This window comes from Argiope bruennichi, chromosome X1 (genome assembly GCF_947563725.1).
Source record: "Argiope bruennichi chromosome X1, qqArgBrue1.1, whole genome shotgun sequence".
Taxonomy (NCBI): domain Eukaryota; kingdom Metazoa; phylum Arthropoda; class Arachnida; order Araneae; family Araneidae; genus Argiope; species Argiope bruennichi.
Genome location: NC_079162.1, coordinates 55,251,523 through 55,274,041, shown reverse-complemented (window position 1 = coordinate 55,274,041; position 22,519 = coordinate 55,251,523). Strand labels below are relative to the sequence as shown.

The following is a 22,519-nucleotide window of genomic DNA, read 5'->3' as shown; positions in this document are numbered from 1 at the left end:
GCCTGTGCGGCAATCCACCACTGCTTGTGGAGGTGGGACGTACTTCGAAACAAATGCGCGAAATCTCAATGGTCGAGGCGCTGAGAGAATGCGTATTGTTCAGGTGTGTGGGTGCTGCCGCGCACAGCTCAGTGAACATTTTTATTGAATAGCAGTTCGTGAAATCCTTCAGTTGCTTGTGATTGCCCATGCAGGTAAAGCAGAAATTTTGTTCTACCTGAAGATGCATCCATGTGCAAATTTTCTGTGATCATTTTTTTAATTTTGAAATTAATACTATATTCACTTATAAATTTACAAGTATCTGGTGTGAAGCTAAGAGTTCATAATCCATTCTACATAAATTTTGTGCCAGGATATTGGCAACTAGAAGTTCGTCTGCGTTTCTATGGGAACTGAAGCTCGGAGAATTTTACAAACATCGGTACGACAGGTTAAAGCAATTCTTTCCTGATTGATTAAATTATTAAAGACAATTTACCCAAAATTAGCATTTTTGAATAAAAAAATAGATAGTTGATGCTTACTCCATTTTTTAAAGAGTGTGTAAATTTGTGATAGATTAATAGCAAGTTATAAATCACCAGAAAAATACTGAAGGCTGAATTTACCTGACGTAAGTAAAAATATTTTCCCAAAACCTTTTCTCTTTAATCATTGCACGACAAAGTTTTTCATAATTCTTTCTGTTTTTTTAATATTGAATCATGTTATAACATTCTTAAATTTAGTAAAATTTTGCAACTTTAAATGTCATTTAAAGTAATGACAATTAAAAGGATCTATTTTTGCGCGCTTCTTTAGATAAAATTTCGAAATTTATTGTATCTTGCATTTGAAAAAAAAAAAAAAAAAAAAAAGTTAATTTCTAGCTTTACCTTTTTTTTTTTTTCAATTCATTATCATTTTAACTTTGTACATACAAATAGTATTTTTTTTTTTGGTTAGCTGTTGATTTTTCTTAATTGATCCATGATAAAATTTTGTTCTGTTTATATTAATTCTGCTTACTGTGAGAGCACTGAATATTATCATTATTTTATTCATGTATAGATATTCTTTCTGTTTGATGAAAAGTAAAGCTTTCAAGTTAGCTGTTGTTTTTACCATGTGAGAGCTAATGATTTTTTTTAAATATATTATTCAGTGTGTAAAGAACTGAATAATTTACTCTTAAATCTACTTTACTTTTTAAGTTTGACATATTATTGATGCATAAAAACTATTTATCTTTAAAAAATAAACATGTTTTACATATTACTGAAACATGTATAAAAAGACATTACTAAATTACTTGATATTTAAATGTGCATTAATGTTATACAATGTCATATACCATTTTAAACCTCGCCTATATTTGTATCTGTTATTTTTGTATGATTTCACAATGAAATATTGCTGTAAAAGCATTTTTAAAAGACTTAGTAAGCAAATAGATTATATTGTGTCTATAATTATTTCTGAGAGTTGGAACTTCATGTAATGTACCCCTTAAATGATCACACCTACTTTTCTCCTCTTGTTCTCTTGTAGTTTTCACACACTATATCAATTTTTCTCCATTTTATTTTCTGAAGAAATATTATTTTAGACGATGAAATAATTTAAAAAAAAATCTAAGTTGCTCTTAATGTTATCAAAAAAAACAAAAAAAAAACATTTTGTCTTGTTTAGAATCAGTGTGTTGTCATATAATTCCCTCTGTAATTTTAGAGGTATCGATACTTATGTTTTGCAATATATCAATAAAACTTTAAACGTTTTTTAATATATTATAGAAAATTATTCTTTCATATATTTACTTTATCATACTAATTATACTGAATAGTTACTTTTAATTAAATAAATAAAAACACCAGCAGTTTTAACAAGTTTGAACTAAAAATGAAAGCTTTGCTTATTTTTTTCTGGTTAAAATAAGTCTATTGATATAATTTTAAAAGGTAATCATGAAACTAAAGAAACTGGAACTAATGACAATTAAAAAAAATTCAAAAGGTTGACATTATATGAATTTCTAGTATTGAATATGAATAAAAATATTCCTTATTTTCATAGCAAACACAAATCTGTTAACCTACACTTTTGTGTCCCTTTAACTTATCACTCTAGAGTTATCTATTTTTATTTACTAATTGTTTAAAAGAATCAGGGAATGTTGAAATTTGCAAATTCCATTGTCCATCAAGCAAGCAAAGAAGTAGATTGCTTTTCAGCTTTAACACTCCAAGTAACTAATTATTTTAATTAATTTGCTTTAAGCTCTTATAAATGTGCTTTTATTATAAATAAAGTGTAATATTTTTATGAAATTAAAATTGAAATTATGTAATCTCTGAAATCATAAGGAAGTTTGATAAATTTGAGAAAATATTTTTAATTAGTTTGAATAACATATTTTTGAGTTAAATAGGGAAAAGGCTAGTTGGCCAGGTTTCAGCTAATTTAGTCTTAATTCTATTTGTTTATATTTGTCCTCTTTGGTAAATAATATTTTATTATAATAAATATCAATTTTTACTTTAATCTTTGAATCTTATGTCTGTTAATAACTTTCAATTGCTGTAGCATATTATTATAATGTTTGTCTTTCAGTTTTCTTTGTGATTGTATCAAAATTAAATTTCTGGAGCTAATATTAATAATAACTAAAAAAAAAACCCTTTTAAAAGTAATTTTGAGAGAGAGTTTTGTGTTCTGTAATCAAACCTGAAAATGCATAAAAATAAAAATAAGAAAATAAAATTCCATTTTTCAGTTTATTCTGAATTTTTAATATTTTTCTTTTACTCTTGTAATTTTCAATTTATTTATTATTTATACAAGAATGATGTAGTTATTTTTGTACTCTGAATATTAACAAGCGTATCAAATTCTTTTAGTATTAATGCATATAATTTTAAATTGTAATGAGAAATGAATTCAAATTTCTTATTAATGTTAAATTCAATTTAAATCTGATTTTCATTTCAATTCTTTAGTTTTTTTTCTTTAAAAATGCTTTAAAGAAAAATTTGATCACATGCATGTAAATTTTAGATAAGAGGTAGAAAGGAATAGAAATAAATATGTAGAATGTGACATTTTATTTAAAAATTACTAACTGTCCTATTTAACAGTTTCACTTCTTTCAATTAAAATTTCATATTTCTTGTATTATGGCATTTTTTTTTATTTTTAAAAATGTAGTTATGGTATTTAAAATCTAAAGAAATTAAAGTTAAATATTTTTTTTTTTACAAAATTGAATGAAAATGTTTTATATAATACAAATTATAGCCATCATGAATTCTACTGGAGCACGACCAAAAAACAGGCATGCCAGAAATGATGAAAATCAACAGAGTGATGGTAATGAAGGCTCCGATGGAAAAGATGAAGATCGAAATAGGTTCAGTTGTCTTCTGTGCTATTTTTTAATTAAATAATTTGAAGTATGTAACTGTCTTAAAAATATTAATTCAAAGTAATTTTTAAAAACGGAATTTCTTTAAAAAGCCAAACTTTATATATAATTTGCATAGTAGACAAAATAACTGAATAACTTATAAAATTCAATACTGTTTATAAATTCATGTTTTATGATGTAAACAAAAGAATGTCATGATTATTTCTGTATGTTCTCCTCAACTTAATCATTTCACGTATGTTTATAATATGTTTATAACTATTATTTATTTGAATTGCTAATACTTGCAGGTAAGTTTTCAGTTAAATGTTTCATTCTTGTGACAGATTATCATTTATTTCTTTAATCTTTTTGTTTGTAGATTTTTCGAATGTTACATTCTAACTAGTGGGGCTTGTTGGATTTTTGAGATATTTTTAGTAATATTTTAATGCGTATAAAATAGCATTACTATCTGTGAAGTGCCTGTTATTTAAATCTAGATTACCATTTAAGCTTGACGAGCAAGAAATTGAAATATAAATTTCCATTGAAAATAATCTCAGATTTTCCTTACTGTCCATAATTTTATGTGTGATTGGCACAGAATAGAATTCTAAAAAAATCCAGTTTCAGTGTAATAAAATTTGTCTTTAATTTTTTTATTAAAGTCATTGTACTTCCATTCTTCACTTTATGATAATCCTAATGATATCCTAATATATCGTCATACTAATATATATAAAGATATCCTAATATTTATCTATCTATCTTTAGATTATCCTTTACCCTAAATGATCATCTAAAGGTATTTTATAGAATCTAATTTATATAGATTTTAAAATTATTTTTTCATCATTTTCAATTAGTTCAGATTATCTGCTCTTTATTAAACTGAGATTCTAAGTTGTCAGAATCCTCTTGTTCTTCACAGTGTAAAATATTGTTAAAATAGTTTTGTTTTTAATTCTAGTTTTATACAAGTTAAGAGTAATCAACATTTGTGTGCACTGAATAACAATATTAAAAACTATGTTATTTAACCTCTAAATATAACATTTAATGTCTATTGTAAATTGTTTCAGCATTTTAACTTTCTTTTAAATATTGAATAATTAGAATTTTTTAAATTTGTATTCTTTCAGTGAATAAAATTTAGGTTATCATTTTTAAAAGTACAATATGTTGAAGGGTGGAGTATTAGGAAAGTTGTTTGCCATTTGAATGGTATAAAAATGTTTACATTGTGCTGCATTGTAAATACATACATAGCAGTATTTGTGAAATAGGATTTACGAAATATTCTGTGATCTAAGCATAAAATTGTTCCTGAAAATATCACTGAAAAATATCAATCTATGTACACTTCAGAAATATTTTAAACATGTGTAGTTTTGGTATTATTTATATTAATTTTTTGTTACTAGAAAGTACATGTTGAACATAATTTTAGTATAATTTATATTTTACTTCTGCATGTTTTTCTAGAAGTAATGAACAAGAAAATGAAAATTCTGAACAAAGGGATGAAAATGATTTGGTAAAGTGTATAAGCTCTTCTTCTTCTTCTTTTTTTTTTTTTTTCGATTAATTGATCAAGTTAAAATTTTTAGGATTCCTTTATAAGCTTTATTTTTTGCATTATTTTTTTAATCTTTTAAAATGCCAGGAGGTTTTCCAACTTTAATGAGAAGATGTATTGCATTATTTTTTTGCTTACTGACCATTCAATAATTCTATAAATAGAAATTTCCCATTAATTTATTGGATTTTTGAAATCTCAACCTTTATTAATTTTTTTTTTTACATTAATAAGATTTTAAATCATTTGTTTTCTGTCCTATAATTTTCTGTTTTTATGCATACATCTTGTTTAATAAACAGCAAAGTATTTAATTTATAATATCTTTTTTTTTTCATGTATAAGTTGCTTTTTTCCTATTGTTTTTATATTTACAATTAAATATTTGTAAAGCTTTGATGATAATTATTTTATATACATTAATTGTGATATTTTAAACTAACTCTCTGAATTGTATAGCTTTTATATTTTCTAAACTTATTTGCATGAGTAATTATCAAAGCATGTCTAATGAATAAAATTTTTTAATGAATACCCATTTGGCCACTTTGAGTGAAATTGAATGTTTATACCTAAATTGTGTTATGAAATTCTGTAAAACTCTTTAAACTATTTTGTTATAATAATTATTTTGATGCAAAAATATCAATTTAGTAAATTATTAAACTTCATTTTATTTAAAAAATGATGAAATTAACCTTTTCTTTATGTGTCTTTTTATATAACTTAAAAAGATTGAATCATTTACACAAAATTTTGTATCCAAATGAAATTATTTTGAAGCTAATGATTTTTTTCATAACAGAAGTTAATTATTTTTTTAAAAGTTTCCTGATCCCCCTGATGGGTCTTCTCATAATGAGCAAAATGATACTCAGAATAAGGAGAGTGCCAGCAGTGATGGATCTAAACGGTAATGAATTAGCTTAAATTTATTTCATTTTCTAAGAAATAAGTATGTTGTAGCATTTATATCAAACTTCAATTTGTAATTTTGAGGTTTATTTTTCAGTAATAAAATACTAATGCTTTTTGTAAAGTGTATATTTTTTTGCTTTGGGGGTAATTTTTTTTTGTTATGATTTTTTTTTTATGCAGATAGGCTTAATTATTCATTCTTTATGCATAAAAGTAATCTTATTTAATTTTATTGTTTTCTGTATAATTATAGAAAGAGTTGATGTGTAATATTTTTATTTATTAGAATTTCTTTCTATTTACTGCTTCATACATTAAAATAGAACAAGGAAATATTAAATTTCCCTTGTGAAGGCCTTCTTTAACTTATTTTGAACTTAGTATTTATTTTTTCCTATTCCATGATCAGTTTTTTAAAATTTTAACTCTGGTGTTTTAATAATGATTTTATATACTGATTAATCGTGGTTAGTCCTTTATTAATTTTGTCTATTATAGATATAATGCTTCCAATTATTATCTAATATTTTTATATGACTATGTATAAACATATGTTGAGATTCTAGTAGTGATTTTTTTAAAAATCTCTTAAAATACATTTTTTTTTTGTAAACTTTAGTATTTTAGAATTTTTCTACTTGAAGGTACTTTATTATTAATTGTACTACTAAGATATTTCAGTTGTTAAGTAGTTTTGTTTGTTCTGGAAAAATATGCATTGTTTCTTTTTTTTAATTTATAAATTTTGAAAACTTAGGAATGTAAATTTATTTTTAAACATTGTGAAATTAATTTTCATTATTAAGCTATTTATAGAAATTTGTAAAAACCTTATAAAAGGGAATATAAATTGAAAGTTTTAATTAATTTTTAGAATTTTAGCTTAAATGTTCATAATTAGAAGTTTTAATTTGAAAAGACAGAACAAACTGTATTATATAAGGGGAAATATGTGGAGTTATCTACTGCATTCTAGCATGTATTTCTAAAGCAATGCAGTGTATTTATAAATGTGAATGATTCTAGTTAATCTTAATTATTGTTATTTCAAGTTTCATAGTGGCATATACTGTTAAATATATTTGATTGTTTTTTGTTGACCTCATTGAAGCTATGTTTATCCAAATACTGGCTTTAGGATATCTCCTTACAAAATTTAAATAAAATTATAAATACACCCCTTTCTTATTTATCAAAAGTACTTTTAAATTATTTGTTCACAATCAACACCTGTGCAGCATGAATATTAGTGAAGTCAAAATGACAGTAAGACAAATTTTAATGATATATAAGCATGCAAAAATTTTGACTGAAAAAGTCAAAGCATGTAATTCAAAACGCAGACACGATAAAAAAAAAAAAAAACACCTAATGGACTCTGCTATAAATTATTAAATTTAGATTGTGTAAAAAATGTTTTCATGATTCTTGGAACATTAATTCTCATTTTATGCATTGCCAATATCTCTCTCCCTGTCATTACAATAGATCTATGAGGAAAATCTTTGAACTCATCAAGAAAACAATTAAATAAAGTCAGTAAAAATAAGTATTTTGATCATATTTTAAATTTGGGGGGGGGATGTTCTAATTTTTACCTCAGGAAATTTGAAAAATGTAACGAAATTTGAAAGTTGGGCTGAAAAAAGGGTTTTTATTCTTAACATTCTTGTAGATAAACTGACTACGTTTTTAAAAAAATCTCAAAATTCAATAAATTGTGTTAGCCATTCAAAACAATTTGCATTTAAATGAAAATCGTTAGTTCTAACCAACAGAGCATTGATTTTTTCTCTTACGATAATCAGATACGATTGTGGTCGCAAATATGCACAAAAATATTAAATAAATAATTTTCTACATTAAATTTTAAAGTTTGTATTTCAAGGTGCATTGAGTCACTGTTGCGATTATTTGTTTGCCAAATGATTTGCCTGAAGTGCAATAAATTCGTTTGAACACAGCAAACACGCAGATATGTAAACACTTATTTTTTAAAAGTGAGATTAAGATGAGGAGAAGGTTTATGTTCAATTTATAGAAAATATTGGATTAATGTAGAAAGAATTGTCTTTAGTATTACTGAAATTTAGGTTATGATGATTTATAACGACATTAATCATCAGTTTAAAATGATTTAGAAATGTCTTTGTTAATCATCAATCATGTGATATTATTTAATTATCATTATTAAATGCATAAACAACAAAATTAAAAGCAACTGATCATTTTGTAATGAGATATAAAGAGGTTTCTTTTTGGTAACATAGATATATGAATTACCCTTTTCCCTTATATAAGATGGAGTATTCTGAAAAGTTTATTGTTGCATATTAATATTTTTTACATCATTACATTTGTCAAAATTAAATGAAGTAATATTTTAACAATCTTACCAAAAACTCCTTGTATGCTTAATTGTATTGAAGCAATTGTTTTATCATAGAAAAAATTCTCACACCTCACAATGAACAATGTTTTTTTCTTTTTAGAATGAGTCCAGTTCATTTTGAAGAAAGAGAGCCCAAAAAGGTATGAGTAGACATTTTGTAATTGCATACAAAAAGCATAAAGTGTTACAAAAAGAATAACTGATAAGCAGCTTGTCATTTTGTCAACAAAATAAACATATTATTCTATAGTCTGTTTAATGCATCATGTTTATCCATTAAAAAATGAATCAGCTGTGGAAAAAGACTCAATCTTTATTTAAAAAAAATTGTGAAAAATGAAATTTACTGCATTACATTAATGGTATGATAGTTGTTAATTACATTAAGACAAATTTTATTACAACCATAGGTCCTTTTAAATTATTGTGCATTTAGCACATCCCATTATGAACTATAAATCTGGAACCTATTTTGTTATCGTAAAGTGATTTATAAACATGCCTCTAGGAAAAAGCATTGTTTTTAAATCTCTTTTGAAAACTAAATTAAAACTTCATATATAATGATGCTTTAAACATTTTTTAAACACTGCTATTTTAAAATGAAATATCCATTGTTTTAATATGTTGATAAGCACAAGTGATTACATTTTTATTTCATTTCTGTATGTGTGTTTTGCATAAAATATTTGTTTTAGGGAGGATATACCCTGTACATATTACCTATGATTCAGCTTAATATATTTTATTAATTTGTTGGTGTTTTATTAGGAGCTACGAATTTTTTTATTTTTAAAATAAATTTTCCATAATCTGGATATTTTTTTGTTTTTGAAATTATTTTTCTGGTAACTGAAAAATATTTTGAATGATGAAAAGTAATGGCTTAATTTCAAAGTTATGCATATTATGGTTTATTTAATTTCAGTATTTTTTTCTCATTTTCATTTTGATGTAAATTTTTTGAAAGAATTTTTGCTTTATTTCTGGGAGTTAATTTAATTTTTATTAATTAAATGAATATTTATTGTAATGTTTGCTTTTTCAGCTTTTATGTAAGATAATTTGTGTTTATTTTTCTAATTGAAGTATCTTTATTCTTTAAAATTTATTATAAATATTCACTATTGAATTAGGCATTTCCATAAAATATTTATTTATTATAATTGCTGGTTAACATTTTCTCCTGTATGTCAAGTTATTATTGATATCAAATTACTTTTTTTGCTCATCATAAATTGTGAATATTTTATTCTTATCAAGGTTTTGAACTATCGAATTTATTTTATTAAAATTTTATCCTTTTTGAAAGCTGAATTAATACACATTTATCTTTTGCTAATTTAATCATTTAATTTTAGACTACAAGTACTTCTAGCTATAAGCCACCTAGGAGATATCCTAATCGTGATTCGTTATTAAACAGACACAGAGACTTAAGTCAAGAAAACAAAAGGCTATTGGCTTCAACGGTTACCCGCAACTCATCTTTGGCTCCTTTATTGCGAGAAGGAGGTGGCTTGGGAGGAATACTGGGAGACATTCCGGATTATTATACTGACGGTGGGGAAACAATTTTTACAGGCAAGAGTATAGATAGTGTTTGCTAGAAACCGCTGTGCAGTATTGGTATTTTGGCAAATTTTCTTCTCTGCACAACTTTTGCACTGCATTTTGCAAGGTAGTTCACTTTTTTTTTTTTTGTTGTTATTCTGATAGTTTGAGTAGTTTGCTTTGTATTGTGATGCAAAATTATGATTTTTCTTTTATAAATGAATGATATAAATAATCTGTTTAAGATGGAACTTTTTATTAAATTGAGATTTCCTCCAACCCCCGAAAAAAGTCTTATTATCACAAAACATTTCATCATTTATCATTACATATTATCTGAGAACTTTTAATTTTTCTTATTTAAAATTTCATGAATACTATTTATAAAACTGAATAATATTGATGTTTAGTATGTAATTCTAAAAAATCATATATTGTTATAATATTTATTAAGATATTATTATAACATAATTAATAGATATTTATCATGGCAATCAAAATTACAGATCTATAATGCATCAATTGGAATCTAATGATAAACAAGTTTTTGAAGTATATATTTGGAAATAATACATGTTGCTCTTGTAGCATTAATAATTGTAACAAAATAAAGCTCCTTTAATTTTTTTCCTGTATTTTTTTCTTCTTCTATGAACTTTGCTCATAAAGCTCTTCTCTTGCTAAAAATGCATTTTAATTTCTTCTCTTCCTATTTTGTATAGCTAATATCTTATTGAGATCATTTCATTTATTTAAATTGCTACCCACTTTCTGAAAGCATTGACATTAAGGTTTTATCTGTTTTGAGATTTCGCCTTATGATTTTTTCTTTTTTGTAGAGGTGACTGTGCAATTTTTAAATGCTCAAGTTAGAAGTTTGAAAGAAGAATTAGAGACTTTAATACGGGAATGTGTTGATAAGGTAGGTTCAAATGTTTAAATATATTATGCTGTGGCAAGCATTATGTGATGCAAATCAGCAGAGCTACTAAAGAAAGTAATTTTTTATTAAAATTTCTTGTTAGAAGTGTTATTAATTATCATTTCCTAACTTGTATGGGATGAATTATTATATGAATTCTTTGGCCAGCAGAATGTCAGAGTTAAATAATTCAGTGAAATTTTTTAAGATTAAAGAGTGAAAATATACAATAGTTGTGAAAGGCTGAAAAGCTCAAAAGATAAGAACATAAGCATTAAAAAGTTTTAAATGTTTCGTATAAGATTTATTAATATTTTTTCATATCAACAAATCGTTAATACAGTTTTTTTAGTTTTGAGATCTTTTATTTGAGCTTATTAATTGCAAATCAAGTGATTTAAATATGTTAACTGTTATTTCTATTTTTGTTTAAATATGATACATAACTGCCATCTCTAGTTATTTGCTTTTGGTTCCCAAATTTGAAATAATTAAATTTGTAAGTGATAATTATATTCTTAAGAATAAATACTTATATTTGTAAAAACTATGGCTGTAACATTGGTAGATATGTTTAAAAAATCACTTGCTTAATTTATGATTCAAATATCGATTAATTTTTAAGAAATGAGTAGTAAATAAATACTAATTGTACGGATTTTTTTTTTTCATGCAGTTGGCATTCTGTGCGTTTTAAATCCACAATGTGCTACATTGTATATTTAAATTACACTGTAGCAGTGGACTACATTGTAGCATAAATTAGTCCTTGAAACAAAAGTTTTGTTGAATTATGATAGAGTTTTTTACTGCAGTATGGTATGCTGCTAATCAAATTGTCAAAAAATTTGCTGAGAATATTTTGTTCCAAAATGAAGATGAAAGCTTTGAATTTGATGCTTTAATTTAGTTTTTGAAGATCTTATAATCTTCCTTATTTCAGAAATGTAATAATGTGCTTTCTTTGAGTTTTCTTTAACTGATCAATTTTAATTTGCAATAGAATTATAGTTTTGTTATATGTATATAGTGAAAGCAATGTTTCCCCTATATTTAGAGTAGAACATAAAAAGCTATTTAATTTGTATATCATTCTTTATCTAGTTACAGAAGGAATACAATTTTTACCTAATTTATCAGTTGCATGTATCTTAAAAATATGTTTTCATATTCACGCTGCCTTCAGTTATCAGTTTGTGTAACTTATTGAAGTTATCTTTGGATTACTTATTCGTATTTCAAGTTATTGATATCTTAGGAGTCAAACTGAGCATTAAAACCCTGTTATATTTGATATGATCGAGATTTCTATCAATAAATTATTCTAATTACCTGTATTTATGTTACTCAAGTCATCTATTAAATTCTTATGAATCTGTTTATGTAATATTAAATAATAGCGGTTGATTAATAAAAATGAAAACTTTTAAAGTGCTTAGAGGAATTAGATTTATTTGTTTAAAGATTGACAAGAAGTTTATTTTTTTAGGAAATGCTTTCAAATTTTTGGTCTTTTCTGTCAGATAGTTCCAAAAGTATTAATCACTTAGGTATAACTGTGCATAATTGTGGCAGGACTTAAAAATTTTTTTTAGGTAGGCTCTGCTTGGATTGCTAATAAATGAATGATATTTGAATTAGTAAATTTTAACCAGTCTGGAACTTCATTTAGTTTCAATGTATACTTAAATTATATTTAATAAAACTGAATTTTTTTGAATGATGAAAGCATAATTTATGGAAAGAAACATATTTATCTGTAATTTTATTATATTTGTTTTTTTTAACATATAGAAAATTAAATTAAATTATTTTCTTGAAATCTAATGAATCTTAATATACAAGATTGGATATTAAAATAAATGATGGTCAAAAATCTTCAGAATTCTTCCTGCTAAATATTTTATCAGAAAATAAGTTATCTGTATTTAAACAAACAAAAAAAAAAAAAATGTGGAAAATAAATAACTGAAAACAAAATCGTTATTTTTCATTTTTTATTTACTTTAGAAGACCTTTGTTTTTTCAACAGTAATTTAATGCGTTATAAAGCTCTCCAGCCAAATTAGACTTCAAAAGATTTCAATATTAACATTTTGTTTGCCTTTTGTATTTTTTCTATTTATTGCAATAAATAGTTCTTTGATTTCCCTTTTTAAATCAAACAATGATTATGATGAAATTTTTTAGGACGAAATGATTATTTTGCTAGAACAGCGATTAAAAGACACTGAAATAGACCGAAGCAAGTTACAACGTGAGAATTCTAACAAAGAACAGCAAATAGAAAAATTGCAAAAAGCGTTAGATGAAACGAAGGATAAATGTGACAGGATAAAAAAAGAATTAAGTTTTGTGAATAAAGTAAGTGCATTTGCATTTTATTATTTTCAGTCTGTGTGCATTTTACTTTTTAAACCTACATTTTTTAAATGTAGTTATTTAGCAGCGTAATATTTTTAAAATGCATAATTTTTAGTTCATAGCCCTTTACTTCACTAATTCTACGTTCAAGTTTTTATAATTTTTCTGTTTAAAAAGTTTTTTTGTTTGTTTTGTTAAAATCTACATTAAGAAACTAGTTTAATTTAAAGTATTTGATTTTATGAATGTTTTAAATTTTTGATACTCTTTTCTATTATATGCGTTTTAGATTTTCCGTTTATACAGCATCCGATGCCATAGTGATTTTTTTTTGTTTTGTTGAAACAAAATTTTTTACTAAGAACTGTATTAAATTTATGTCGGAACATATCCACATTATTCATTTCTATATGTATCTTATTTACCATGATTTTAATTTCGATTAAACGATTATTAGGGTTGGGAATCTAGAAGTTATATTCTTGTATTCAAATAAAAAGTGAAATTATTCACAACAAAAGGAAAAATTAAACTAGCCCAAAAAGCCCATTTTCTTAAAAGAATAATATTGTTACTTTAGAGAGCTTGATAGTGCATGTTTGCTTCGGATATAACATTATTCGGTCAAGTGTAGTTTATGGTCCAGCTAGGCTTTCTTACTTGAATTTTTTGCAAATTAGTTAACTCTTGAATTGGGCCCTTGAACTATGCTCTGGAGCATTTCGAACATCTCACGCTTTCATTTTACATGCCGAAACTCTTGAAAAATTATTGGCATGTACAAAAGGTTAAACGTACACATTTCTGTTGCTTTATGTTCTATTCAGACGGCATCATCTCTTACTGCTGGATGTTTTAAATGTAAGGAGTAAGCGTTTGTTGATGATCGTCATTCAGGTTTTCTCTATTTTGATTTGCATATATACAGAATTCTTCCGAATGCAATATACACTGAGGTGACAAAAGTCATGGGATAGCAATATGCAAATAGCCGTAACATCGCTTACAAAATATATAAATGGGCAGTGCATTGACAAGGCATTCATTTGCATTCAAATGATTCTTGTGAAAAGGTTTCTGGCGTGATTATGGGAATTAGGACTTTTAACAGACGCGATGGGAATTAACAGACTTTAAACGCTGATTGGTAGTTGAAGCTTGAAGCATGAGACATTCCATTTCGAAAATCGTTAGGAAATACAACATTCTGTGATCCACAGTGTTAAGAGTATGCCGAGAATACCTAATTTCAGGTATATCGTCCTACCATGGACAAAGCTGTGGCCGACTGCCTGCACTCAGTGATCGAAAAGAGCGACGTGTGCGTTGAATTGTGAGTGCCAACAGATATGTAACACTGCGTGAAATAACCTTAGGGAACAATGTGGGACGTTCGATTGACTTATCCGTTTGGACAGTGAGACGAAATTTCTCTAATTGGCTATGGCAGCAGAAGACTGACTCGAATGTCTCTACTTACAGCACTATATCGCCTGCAGCGCCTCTCCTGGGTTCGTGACCATATCGGCTGGATCCTAAACGACAGGAAAACCGTTGCCTGGTCAGATGAGTCGCGATTTCAGTATTTCAGTTGATAAGAACTGATGGTAGGGTTCGAGTGTGGCGCAAACACCATGAAGCCATGTACCCCATTTGTCAAAAGGTTCTGTGTAAGTTAATGGGACTCCGTGCTGACGTGGGCTGTTTTAACATGTAGTGAACTGGATCCTCTGGTCCAAATGAATCGATCATTGACTGGGAATGATTATGTTCAAATAACTGGAGACCCCTTGCTGCCATTCATGTACCCAAACAATGATGGAATTTTTATGGGTGAAAATGCGCCATGTTTTTGGACCACAACAGTTCGTGGTTGGTCTGAAGAACATTCTGGATAATTCCAGCAAATGATTTGGCCAAACTGATCGCCCCAAAAGAATCCATCCAACATTACGGAACATGATCGAGATCTCAGTTCGTTCACAATATCCTGTACTCGCAACATTTTCGCAAATATGGACTTTTGTAGAGGAGTATGGCTCAATATTTCTGCAATAGACTTCCAACGAGTCCATGTAACATCGAGATGCTGCACTTTTCAGGGAAAAGGAGGTCCGACACGTTACTAGAAGGTATTACATAACTGTTGTCACCTCAGTGTAAATATCTATGCTAATGGCATGATTTTGCAATATAATCATCTGTACTAATGACAGGTATTTTGCAATATAGGCATCTATGTTAATGGCATATATCTTGTTCATTCTCTATAGCTAAAAAAATAAGATAATTCTTTCAAAAAATTTCAAAGTTTGATGCAGGCATATAAATTTTTTATCTACTTTCTAACCACGATCGAAATATATATCATACATATCAATTTTAAAAAGCGGATCAAGATCTTTCAATAATATAGAATGCGCATTTACTTGTAATGGTATCATCATCAATTATAACTTTAAACATTGGGCTTTGAAACAACAGTTTTTCGTTTGCACTTGATCACCTAAGGTAACATCAGATTTGAAATATATTATACATATAGTCTGTAGGAATTTGTTTCAGACTTTAAACAACAGGATGGACTGGGAAATAATCAAAATTACGTTAAGTAGGTATACCACGAAAAAATTGCTGCTTGGTGAGAAATGAAACGGAAAAAAAGTAATAAAATTGATTGATAGATCATCCACTCTGACATGAGTTTACATGTAGTAAGTAACAAATGGCGAAAATGAATTGCGTTTTCATTAATGTTTGGAATTTTAGAATTTCTCTTTGCTTAACAACAAAAGTTATAATAAACAATCGGCATTTAAAAGTTTATAATTTTTTTTTTATTAAAAATCTATTTATACTCTCGGGTTGTGCACTTCCTTCAAAGTTGACAAATGATTTATGAAATTAATATGTATTTTTAGATTCTAATTAGTAATATAATCTTCACAAGCAACTTATTTATGAATAGTAGTATGGTAATATATTTGCTCAGCAAAAGTTTTTTAAGATCTAAGAAACCTTTATTTATTTTCTTATTTATTTCTGTACCTATTGAAAAATTAGAACAGAAAATTAACAAGAAAGTGCTCATTATTAAACCGTATATAATCATTACTTCTTCATTACTTGGTGTTGTAATATCATCTGAAATAGGTTTCAACTTAGTCACATACACCTCAGGCATAAATATTTATTATTTAGAAATTCTACTTATTATTTAGTTATTAATATAAGATTATTTATTTATTTATTAAAATAAGATAATAATCGGAATATTTATTATTTAGAGGTTTTATCATTTTCCCCTCCCCCCTCATTGGTGATTTGGGGATCTGTTGGCGTTTCATCATGTTATATTAAATTACATGGCTTTCATCCTTCCATAATTTAAACATTTTCAATTGAACAATTTTGTCTACAAATTTTTGTTGTAGAAAAGTCTCATTTGAATCGTTTAATACATCTTAAAGATTCTCAAATTTTCATAAGATTTTAGTTTGCTTCATAAACACATTTCATCACTTGATGTATCTGTTGTTCTGTATTTCGCTGCACTTTTTTAGATACACTCTTGTTTAAAAAATAAGCAACAAATACGAAAAGACGAGGTATGGTGAATTAAAGCATACAGTTTACATATGAGACAGAGGTATCATCGCCGAATGCAAATGGTTAAATTAGCATAAAATGCAATCCCGCTGTCACACAATAACACCTTAAAAAGGCGCTTACTGGACGTACGCTTCAGTTCGTAAGCAATGATAATTCTGCGAAGTCTGTGGTAACTAAAGCGCAAAGCATGCGTCGAAGAAACCATTTACACGATAACATACGTTGGAAGGCTGTCGCTATGTTGAAAGTTGGTATAAGACAATCTACTGTTGTCAGAGAGCAGAATGTGTCTCGTAATACCATCCATAGACTGTGAAACCATTATCAAAGGTATCAAAACGCCAGAAGACATGATTTTGGACGCAGGAGAATCACCACATTGTCAGATGATCGCTGTCTGTTGCAATGTGTAGTGGAGCTACTACGTACTCTTTACGGATGAGTCTCGATTTAACATCCAGAACGTATCAAGAAGGCCAATGATATGGCATAAGCCAGAGACACGTCATCGAGCTCCAAACATAGTTGAAAGAGACCATTACAAAGGTGGCGGTTTACTTATCTGGAAATACATAGCAATGAATGCCTGAACCAACCTCCACGTATTGGCTGGGGGATCCGTCACAGGTGTACAATAACTCGACGAAATCCTACAACTTCTTGTGCGGATTCTATACGGCCGGACAACGGTGCGGTTTCTATAAGGCCTTGTTCTATACGGCCGGACAACGTCCGGCCGTATAGAACGCGATCGGTGCGGAGTTATTTGGTGAGTGAAACCATTCCACAGATGGCGTGGCCTGTTAGATCACCGGACCTGAAAGCCATAAAACATATGTGGGACACGTTCGAAAGACGAATTGCAATTCGCAGCGTGCCGCCAGGCACTCTCTACCTCACCGCAACGATCGTAATATATGTATTTTTGTTTATCTTTGCTTTATTCCTTGATATGTGGTCTAGTAATGTTGCACTTTTCACGCATATCCATTAAATAATTTTTGTTTTATTCCGAGTTTTGCATTTGTTGCTTATTTTTCCAGCAGAAGTGTATTTTTATTGCTGTTTTTCAAAATAATATTAATCGAAATTTACCTTTAATTATGCTTCTGCTTGTCCCACTTGAAATTCTTATGACAAGTAAACCTATAAGTAATTAAATAAAACAGATGTTAAACAACGCTTACTTTAGCATTTTCTGTAATAATTATGATGAGGAACAATTTTCATTTATATCATTTACTTTAGTTTCCTATGGAAGTAGACATAAAATATGAAATTTCATAAATTTTTCACCTTTTCTGTTTCTACACTACTTTGTATTATTAACATATTAAATAAGTGCGAGTTGTAAATTTAATATAAATATGTATTAGTTATAAACAAATGAATAAATTCCTTATGAAACTTAAATATTGTGAACTTTAACAAAATAAAAATCTTTTACAATTGCAATTTTTTTTTTCTTTTGACAGCTTTAAACACTTTTAGTTTTATATATATATATAATAAGTATTATCGTTGAAAAACGTCCATTTTTCTGAATTGCTTTATAGTATATTTTATGAAGAAAGATAAGAAATATATAAAAGGCTGTCTTGAATATTTTAAAGTTTTGCTGCAGTTTTTATATACATTTAAATACTGTTAATGTTTAATATGAGAAATTAATAAAATATAACATAGCATTATTTGCTATTATTTTTCCTATTAAATATACACTGTTATGGCATATTCTAAAACATTTATTTATTTTTAAAGGAAACTGACATTTTAAAGCAGGGCCAAAGGCAAGCAGCTTCTATCAAATCCAGCCTCGAGACCAAACTTTCTCGAGCTTTAGAAGAAAATGAAAGAATTAAAACTGAATTACGTCAAGCCAAACAGGCTGCGAAAGTCAGTATAACTTTTTTTTTTGTTAATTTTATGAGGCAGATAATTTTATGTTAAAGTTTATTATTCTTGATGATCATAGATTTTTTTTCCTAGTAAAATAATGATTTTTGAACAATGATGAAAGATAAATGAAAGTGACGTTTCTCTCAGAAGCTTAGCATTTTTATTTTGAAATGAATAATTCTGAATTTTTTGAATAAATATTTCTAAACCATTGCATCAAAAATGTTAACTGACTTACATTTTAAAACGCCATATTTCAAAGGGTACAACTGTTGCAGAATTTTTAGATTCATGTTGTTATTGTTACAGACGTATTAAACAATTATAGAAATTATCTTTTTTTTATTTAGTACCTAATTTAAAACAAAACATTTAATAACTAACTCGTTAATTTTTAGATTTTAAACGTTGTTTTTCATAGTGATATTATAAAAAAATAAGTGCCACTGTTAATTAATTAAAAAAATCAAAGAAAATATTTTTATCTAAGTAATTATTGATAAATTTTCTCTGTATCTAAATTTTGAAAATGTGGTTTTTGTTAACCTCGTAATTGTTTATTCGTTTTCGTTTTAAATAATGTACTTAAAGATTTTTTAATGTTAACCTCTAAAGCTGAAATATTTTATTAATGATTATGTAAACAGCATTAATTTTATGACATAATTTCGTCTTTTCACATCACACACCATCACTCACATGATAATTTATAATAATATGCTCCGCTTTTATGTTGTGAGAAGACAGCACATTGCATTAAATAGTATAACAAATAATTCCGTATTTTATTATATGAACTTTATTTTTACTTGTATTTTCTCACCTTACACTTCACTGTTTTTACTAGGAAGCTCAAGAAAACTACCAAAGAAAAATGGAAGAACTGTCAACTGAAAATAGAAGAATTGACAAACAAAACGCTGAATTACATAATGCTATTAAAAAGCAGATGCAACTTATTAACAATTTAAAAAGACAAAAGGTAACTTTACTATTGTATGTTTAGTACAAAAGGCGATATTTAAAACCCAAATTAATGTTCATGTTCAAAATAATAGCTATAATATTCAATCATTTTTAGCGACTGCCTATTGCTGTAAAATGGAAAAAGAATGAAAATAGTGAATTTAAAAACGCGATAGGCAGATCCTTTTCTGAATAATTGCATTTATTACATGACTTTGAGTCTCTTCTCCTCTTCGTATTTTGTACAGTGCTTCCTTTTCTATATTTATTTCTGTCTTTCTTTATTCCGCTGTTTATCAAAATCATATATCAATAAACTATTTTTATGTCTTCAAAGTTTAGTTACATCAATTTGCTTATTGAATGATGTTGTAAATATCATAATCTGAATTTCAATCTTTTCCTAAAAAGTAACGTTTCAAATTCTTTATTCTTTAAAATGTATTTATTTTTGGTTTTGAAAATCCAGTTTCAAGATAGTGGTTTGTTGGCAGTATAGTTAAATTTCTCTTATGTCTGAGTGATAAATAAATTAAAATTTACTTTCGATTGGGAAGTTGAATATTTTATTAATTTCTCAAAATCATCAAGCTTCCACTTTAAGCATTTTTATATATAAATTATGCTCAATTATTTCATCCTTGTAATTTTTCTAGTATTATGTATTATTTTTATTTCATGCTAAAAAAAACAACAACAAAAACAAAAACAAAAAACAACAAAAAAAAAACAATTTTATTTTTTATTTTTAATAAATGATAGTGAGCCAACTAACTCAATGTTATAAATGAATTTGGATTAAATTCTATCATTTATTGTAGAGAATTTTATTTCCTAGTTTGGTTAGTGCTAATAATTGTCATTGGATCCTCTTGGGACGTATTCTGCCAAAATCTCCCTCAGTGTTTCTATACAATATAGCAAATTTGTGTAGTGATTCTCAAGATTGCTTATTTTAAGCATACTAAGTTTGGAAAAGTATTTTATTGTGTATGGGAAGTGATTTTTTAAAACTTCCTTTGTAAAGCTTTTATATTTAAATTACATTGTAAAATTTTTAAAAATTCTAGATTATTGCTAATAAAATTAAAGTAGATTTTTTCTAATTTAAAATTTGATTGAAAAGTGCAATAAATTTATGTAACTTTCAAATATTAGCTATTATGTACAGACACTTTTTTTGCTTTACAAATACTCCTATAATGCACATCTTATTGTTAAATAATAATAATTTTTATATTAGAATTATCTTCTGTGTTTAAATTTAAACTATTTTTATTGCGTATTATTATTGGGATTTTTAAAGCTGGTCCTTTTTATGAATAACAAAATGCATTTTATTATTTTGCAGATGCATATTGAAGCCGCTACAGCTGTTCAATTTTCAGAAGAAGAGTTTATGAAAGCCTTAGATAGAGGTACTTGAAATGTGACATAAATTTCAAGCCCTACATATTATAAATTTGTTGATGTCTGGATATTTCATGAGTGCCTTCTTGTCTGTATCCGTTCATACTTATTTAAAGCTGCATTCTGAATTATTATTTTAATGATATTTTATTGTTTCTTTTGTTTACTTCGGATATGTTTATTCATATTCATCCAAACATATGATTTACAACAGATAAACATGTGCATACTGTCTATTATTATGAAATTTTAAAACTCATATACATTGACAAGTATCATACACATGATCTTTGAATAAATTTATTCAAACATTCTGTTAAAAAATGTCCCAGTGAACAATTATGTAAAATTCAAAATATTGGCGTTTAAAAACCTTTTTTGTTTGTTAAAATCTTTTAATTTTTTGTACCAAACTGTTTGTATTGCAAATTTTGATCAATTATGTAGTGTACAAAGTTTAAAATATATAAAAAAATTGCCAATGAATCGGAAAATTAAGTTGGTATGTGTAGCTTTTTTTTAATAATCATCAATAGACCAGAAAGAAAAATATATTGTACTTATTTTTGTGGATGTTTTGTTAAAATATCATTTAAAGAAGTAAAACTCATGATGTTAGAACATTATTATTTGAGTTTAGATTTACTGGTTTCAAGCAAAACAACTATTTGAGGATTTTAAAATTTAAACTACACGCTTTGAAATTGATATCCTATTTCCTAATTAGAAGATTCTATTTTGAAAAGTCATTTATACAGCTACGATCATCAATTCAACTTGAAAAAAATAAGACAACTGTTATATATTCTACTCATATAATAACAAAGTGTAGTTTTATTTGCTTAAAAAAAAAAATTGTCTTTCAAAAGGAAATAGTTATTATGATAACTGGTGTCATTAATCTAGAAATACATTTCATGTCAAATTATGGACACATTTCCATCGTTGTAAATAATTTACTTAGGAGGATGTTTATGAAATTTCTATTTTCAAATAAGAATTTAATTTTATTTGTTGCTGCCATGTGCATGCAACGTAATTTTATGACTTATTTCTTGTCAGTGTAATTACATGTGAAAATTTTTAAATTATTTTTTATGTAATATGTGTATTAATGTTTAAAACGATAGCTGTAACATGTAATAGCGATAACACTAATTTCTGAAAAATTACTACTGTTATTTAAAATAATAAAATTTTGCGTTTTAAAAAATGTTACTATCAAAATTTAACCATTCACGACATGTCTCATATTAAAATAATCTTTTTGTGAAGTATTCTTTATCATTTAATTGCATATTTGCTATTTCATTTGTTTAACCTAAAATATTAAATTCAAAAATTTTGTCATTTTTAAAATTATTTGTGAACGACAGTTGATTATATTATCTATTGTTCATATTACACAGTGAAGATAATAAATCTGATACAGACTTGGTACAACGTAACTTGAATAAAGTAATTTTTTTCGTATGCATTTTCATTCGATTTTTCGTTATTAGTTTGATTTTA

The 22,519-nt window shown here is 26.6% G+C and overlaps 1 protein-coding gene across 1 annotated transcript; it reads left to right on the top strand.

The window, feature by feature from the left end:
* The first annotated feature begins 218 nt into the window (after positions 1-218).
* Positions 219-21,121, top strand: LOC129958977 (testis-expressed protein 9-like). Its single transcript, XM_056071743.1, has 11 exons — positions 219-616; positions 3,280-3,391; positions 4,877-4,928; positions 5,798-5,883; positions 8,381-8,420; positions 9,642-9,843; positions 10,674-10,756; positions 12,947-13,120; positions 18,494-18,628; positions 19,479-19,613; positions 20,949-21,121. Exons 2-11 carry the CDS (start codon positions 3,285-3,287, stop codon positions 21,021-21,023), a joined length of 1,089 nt encoding a protein of 362 aa, XP_055927718.1. The 5' UTR covers positions 219-616; positions 3,280-3,284; the 3' UTR covers positions 21,024-21,121.
* The last annotated feature ends 1,398 nt before the right edge of the window (positions 21,122-22,519 follow it).

Coding starts and splice junctions, on each gene's coding strand:
- LOC129958977 (XM_056071743.1), top strand. CDS start 3,285: ATGAATTCTACTGGAGCACGACCAAAAAACAGGCATGCCAGAAATGAT. Junction 8,421..9,641: donor AAGAAAGAGAGCCCAAAAAG/GTATGAGTAGAC, acceptor ATTTAATTTTAG/ACTACAAGTACTTCTAGCTA. Junction 9,844..10,673: donor TCCGGATTATTATACTGACG/GTGGGGAAACAA, acceptor TCTTTTTTGTAG/AGGTGACTGTGCAATTTTTA.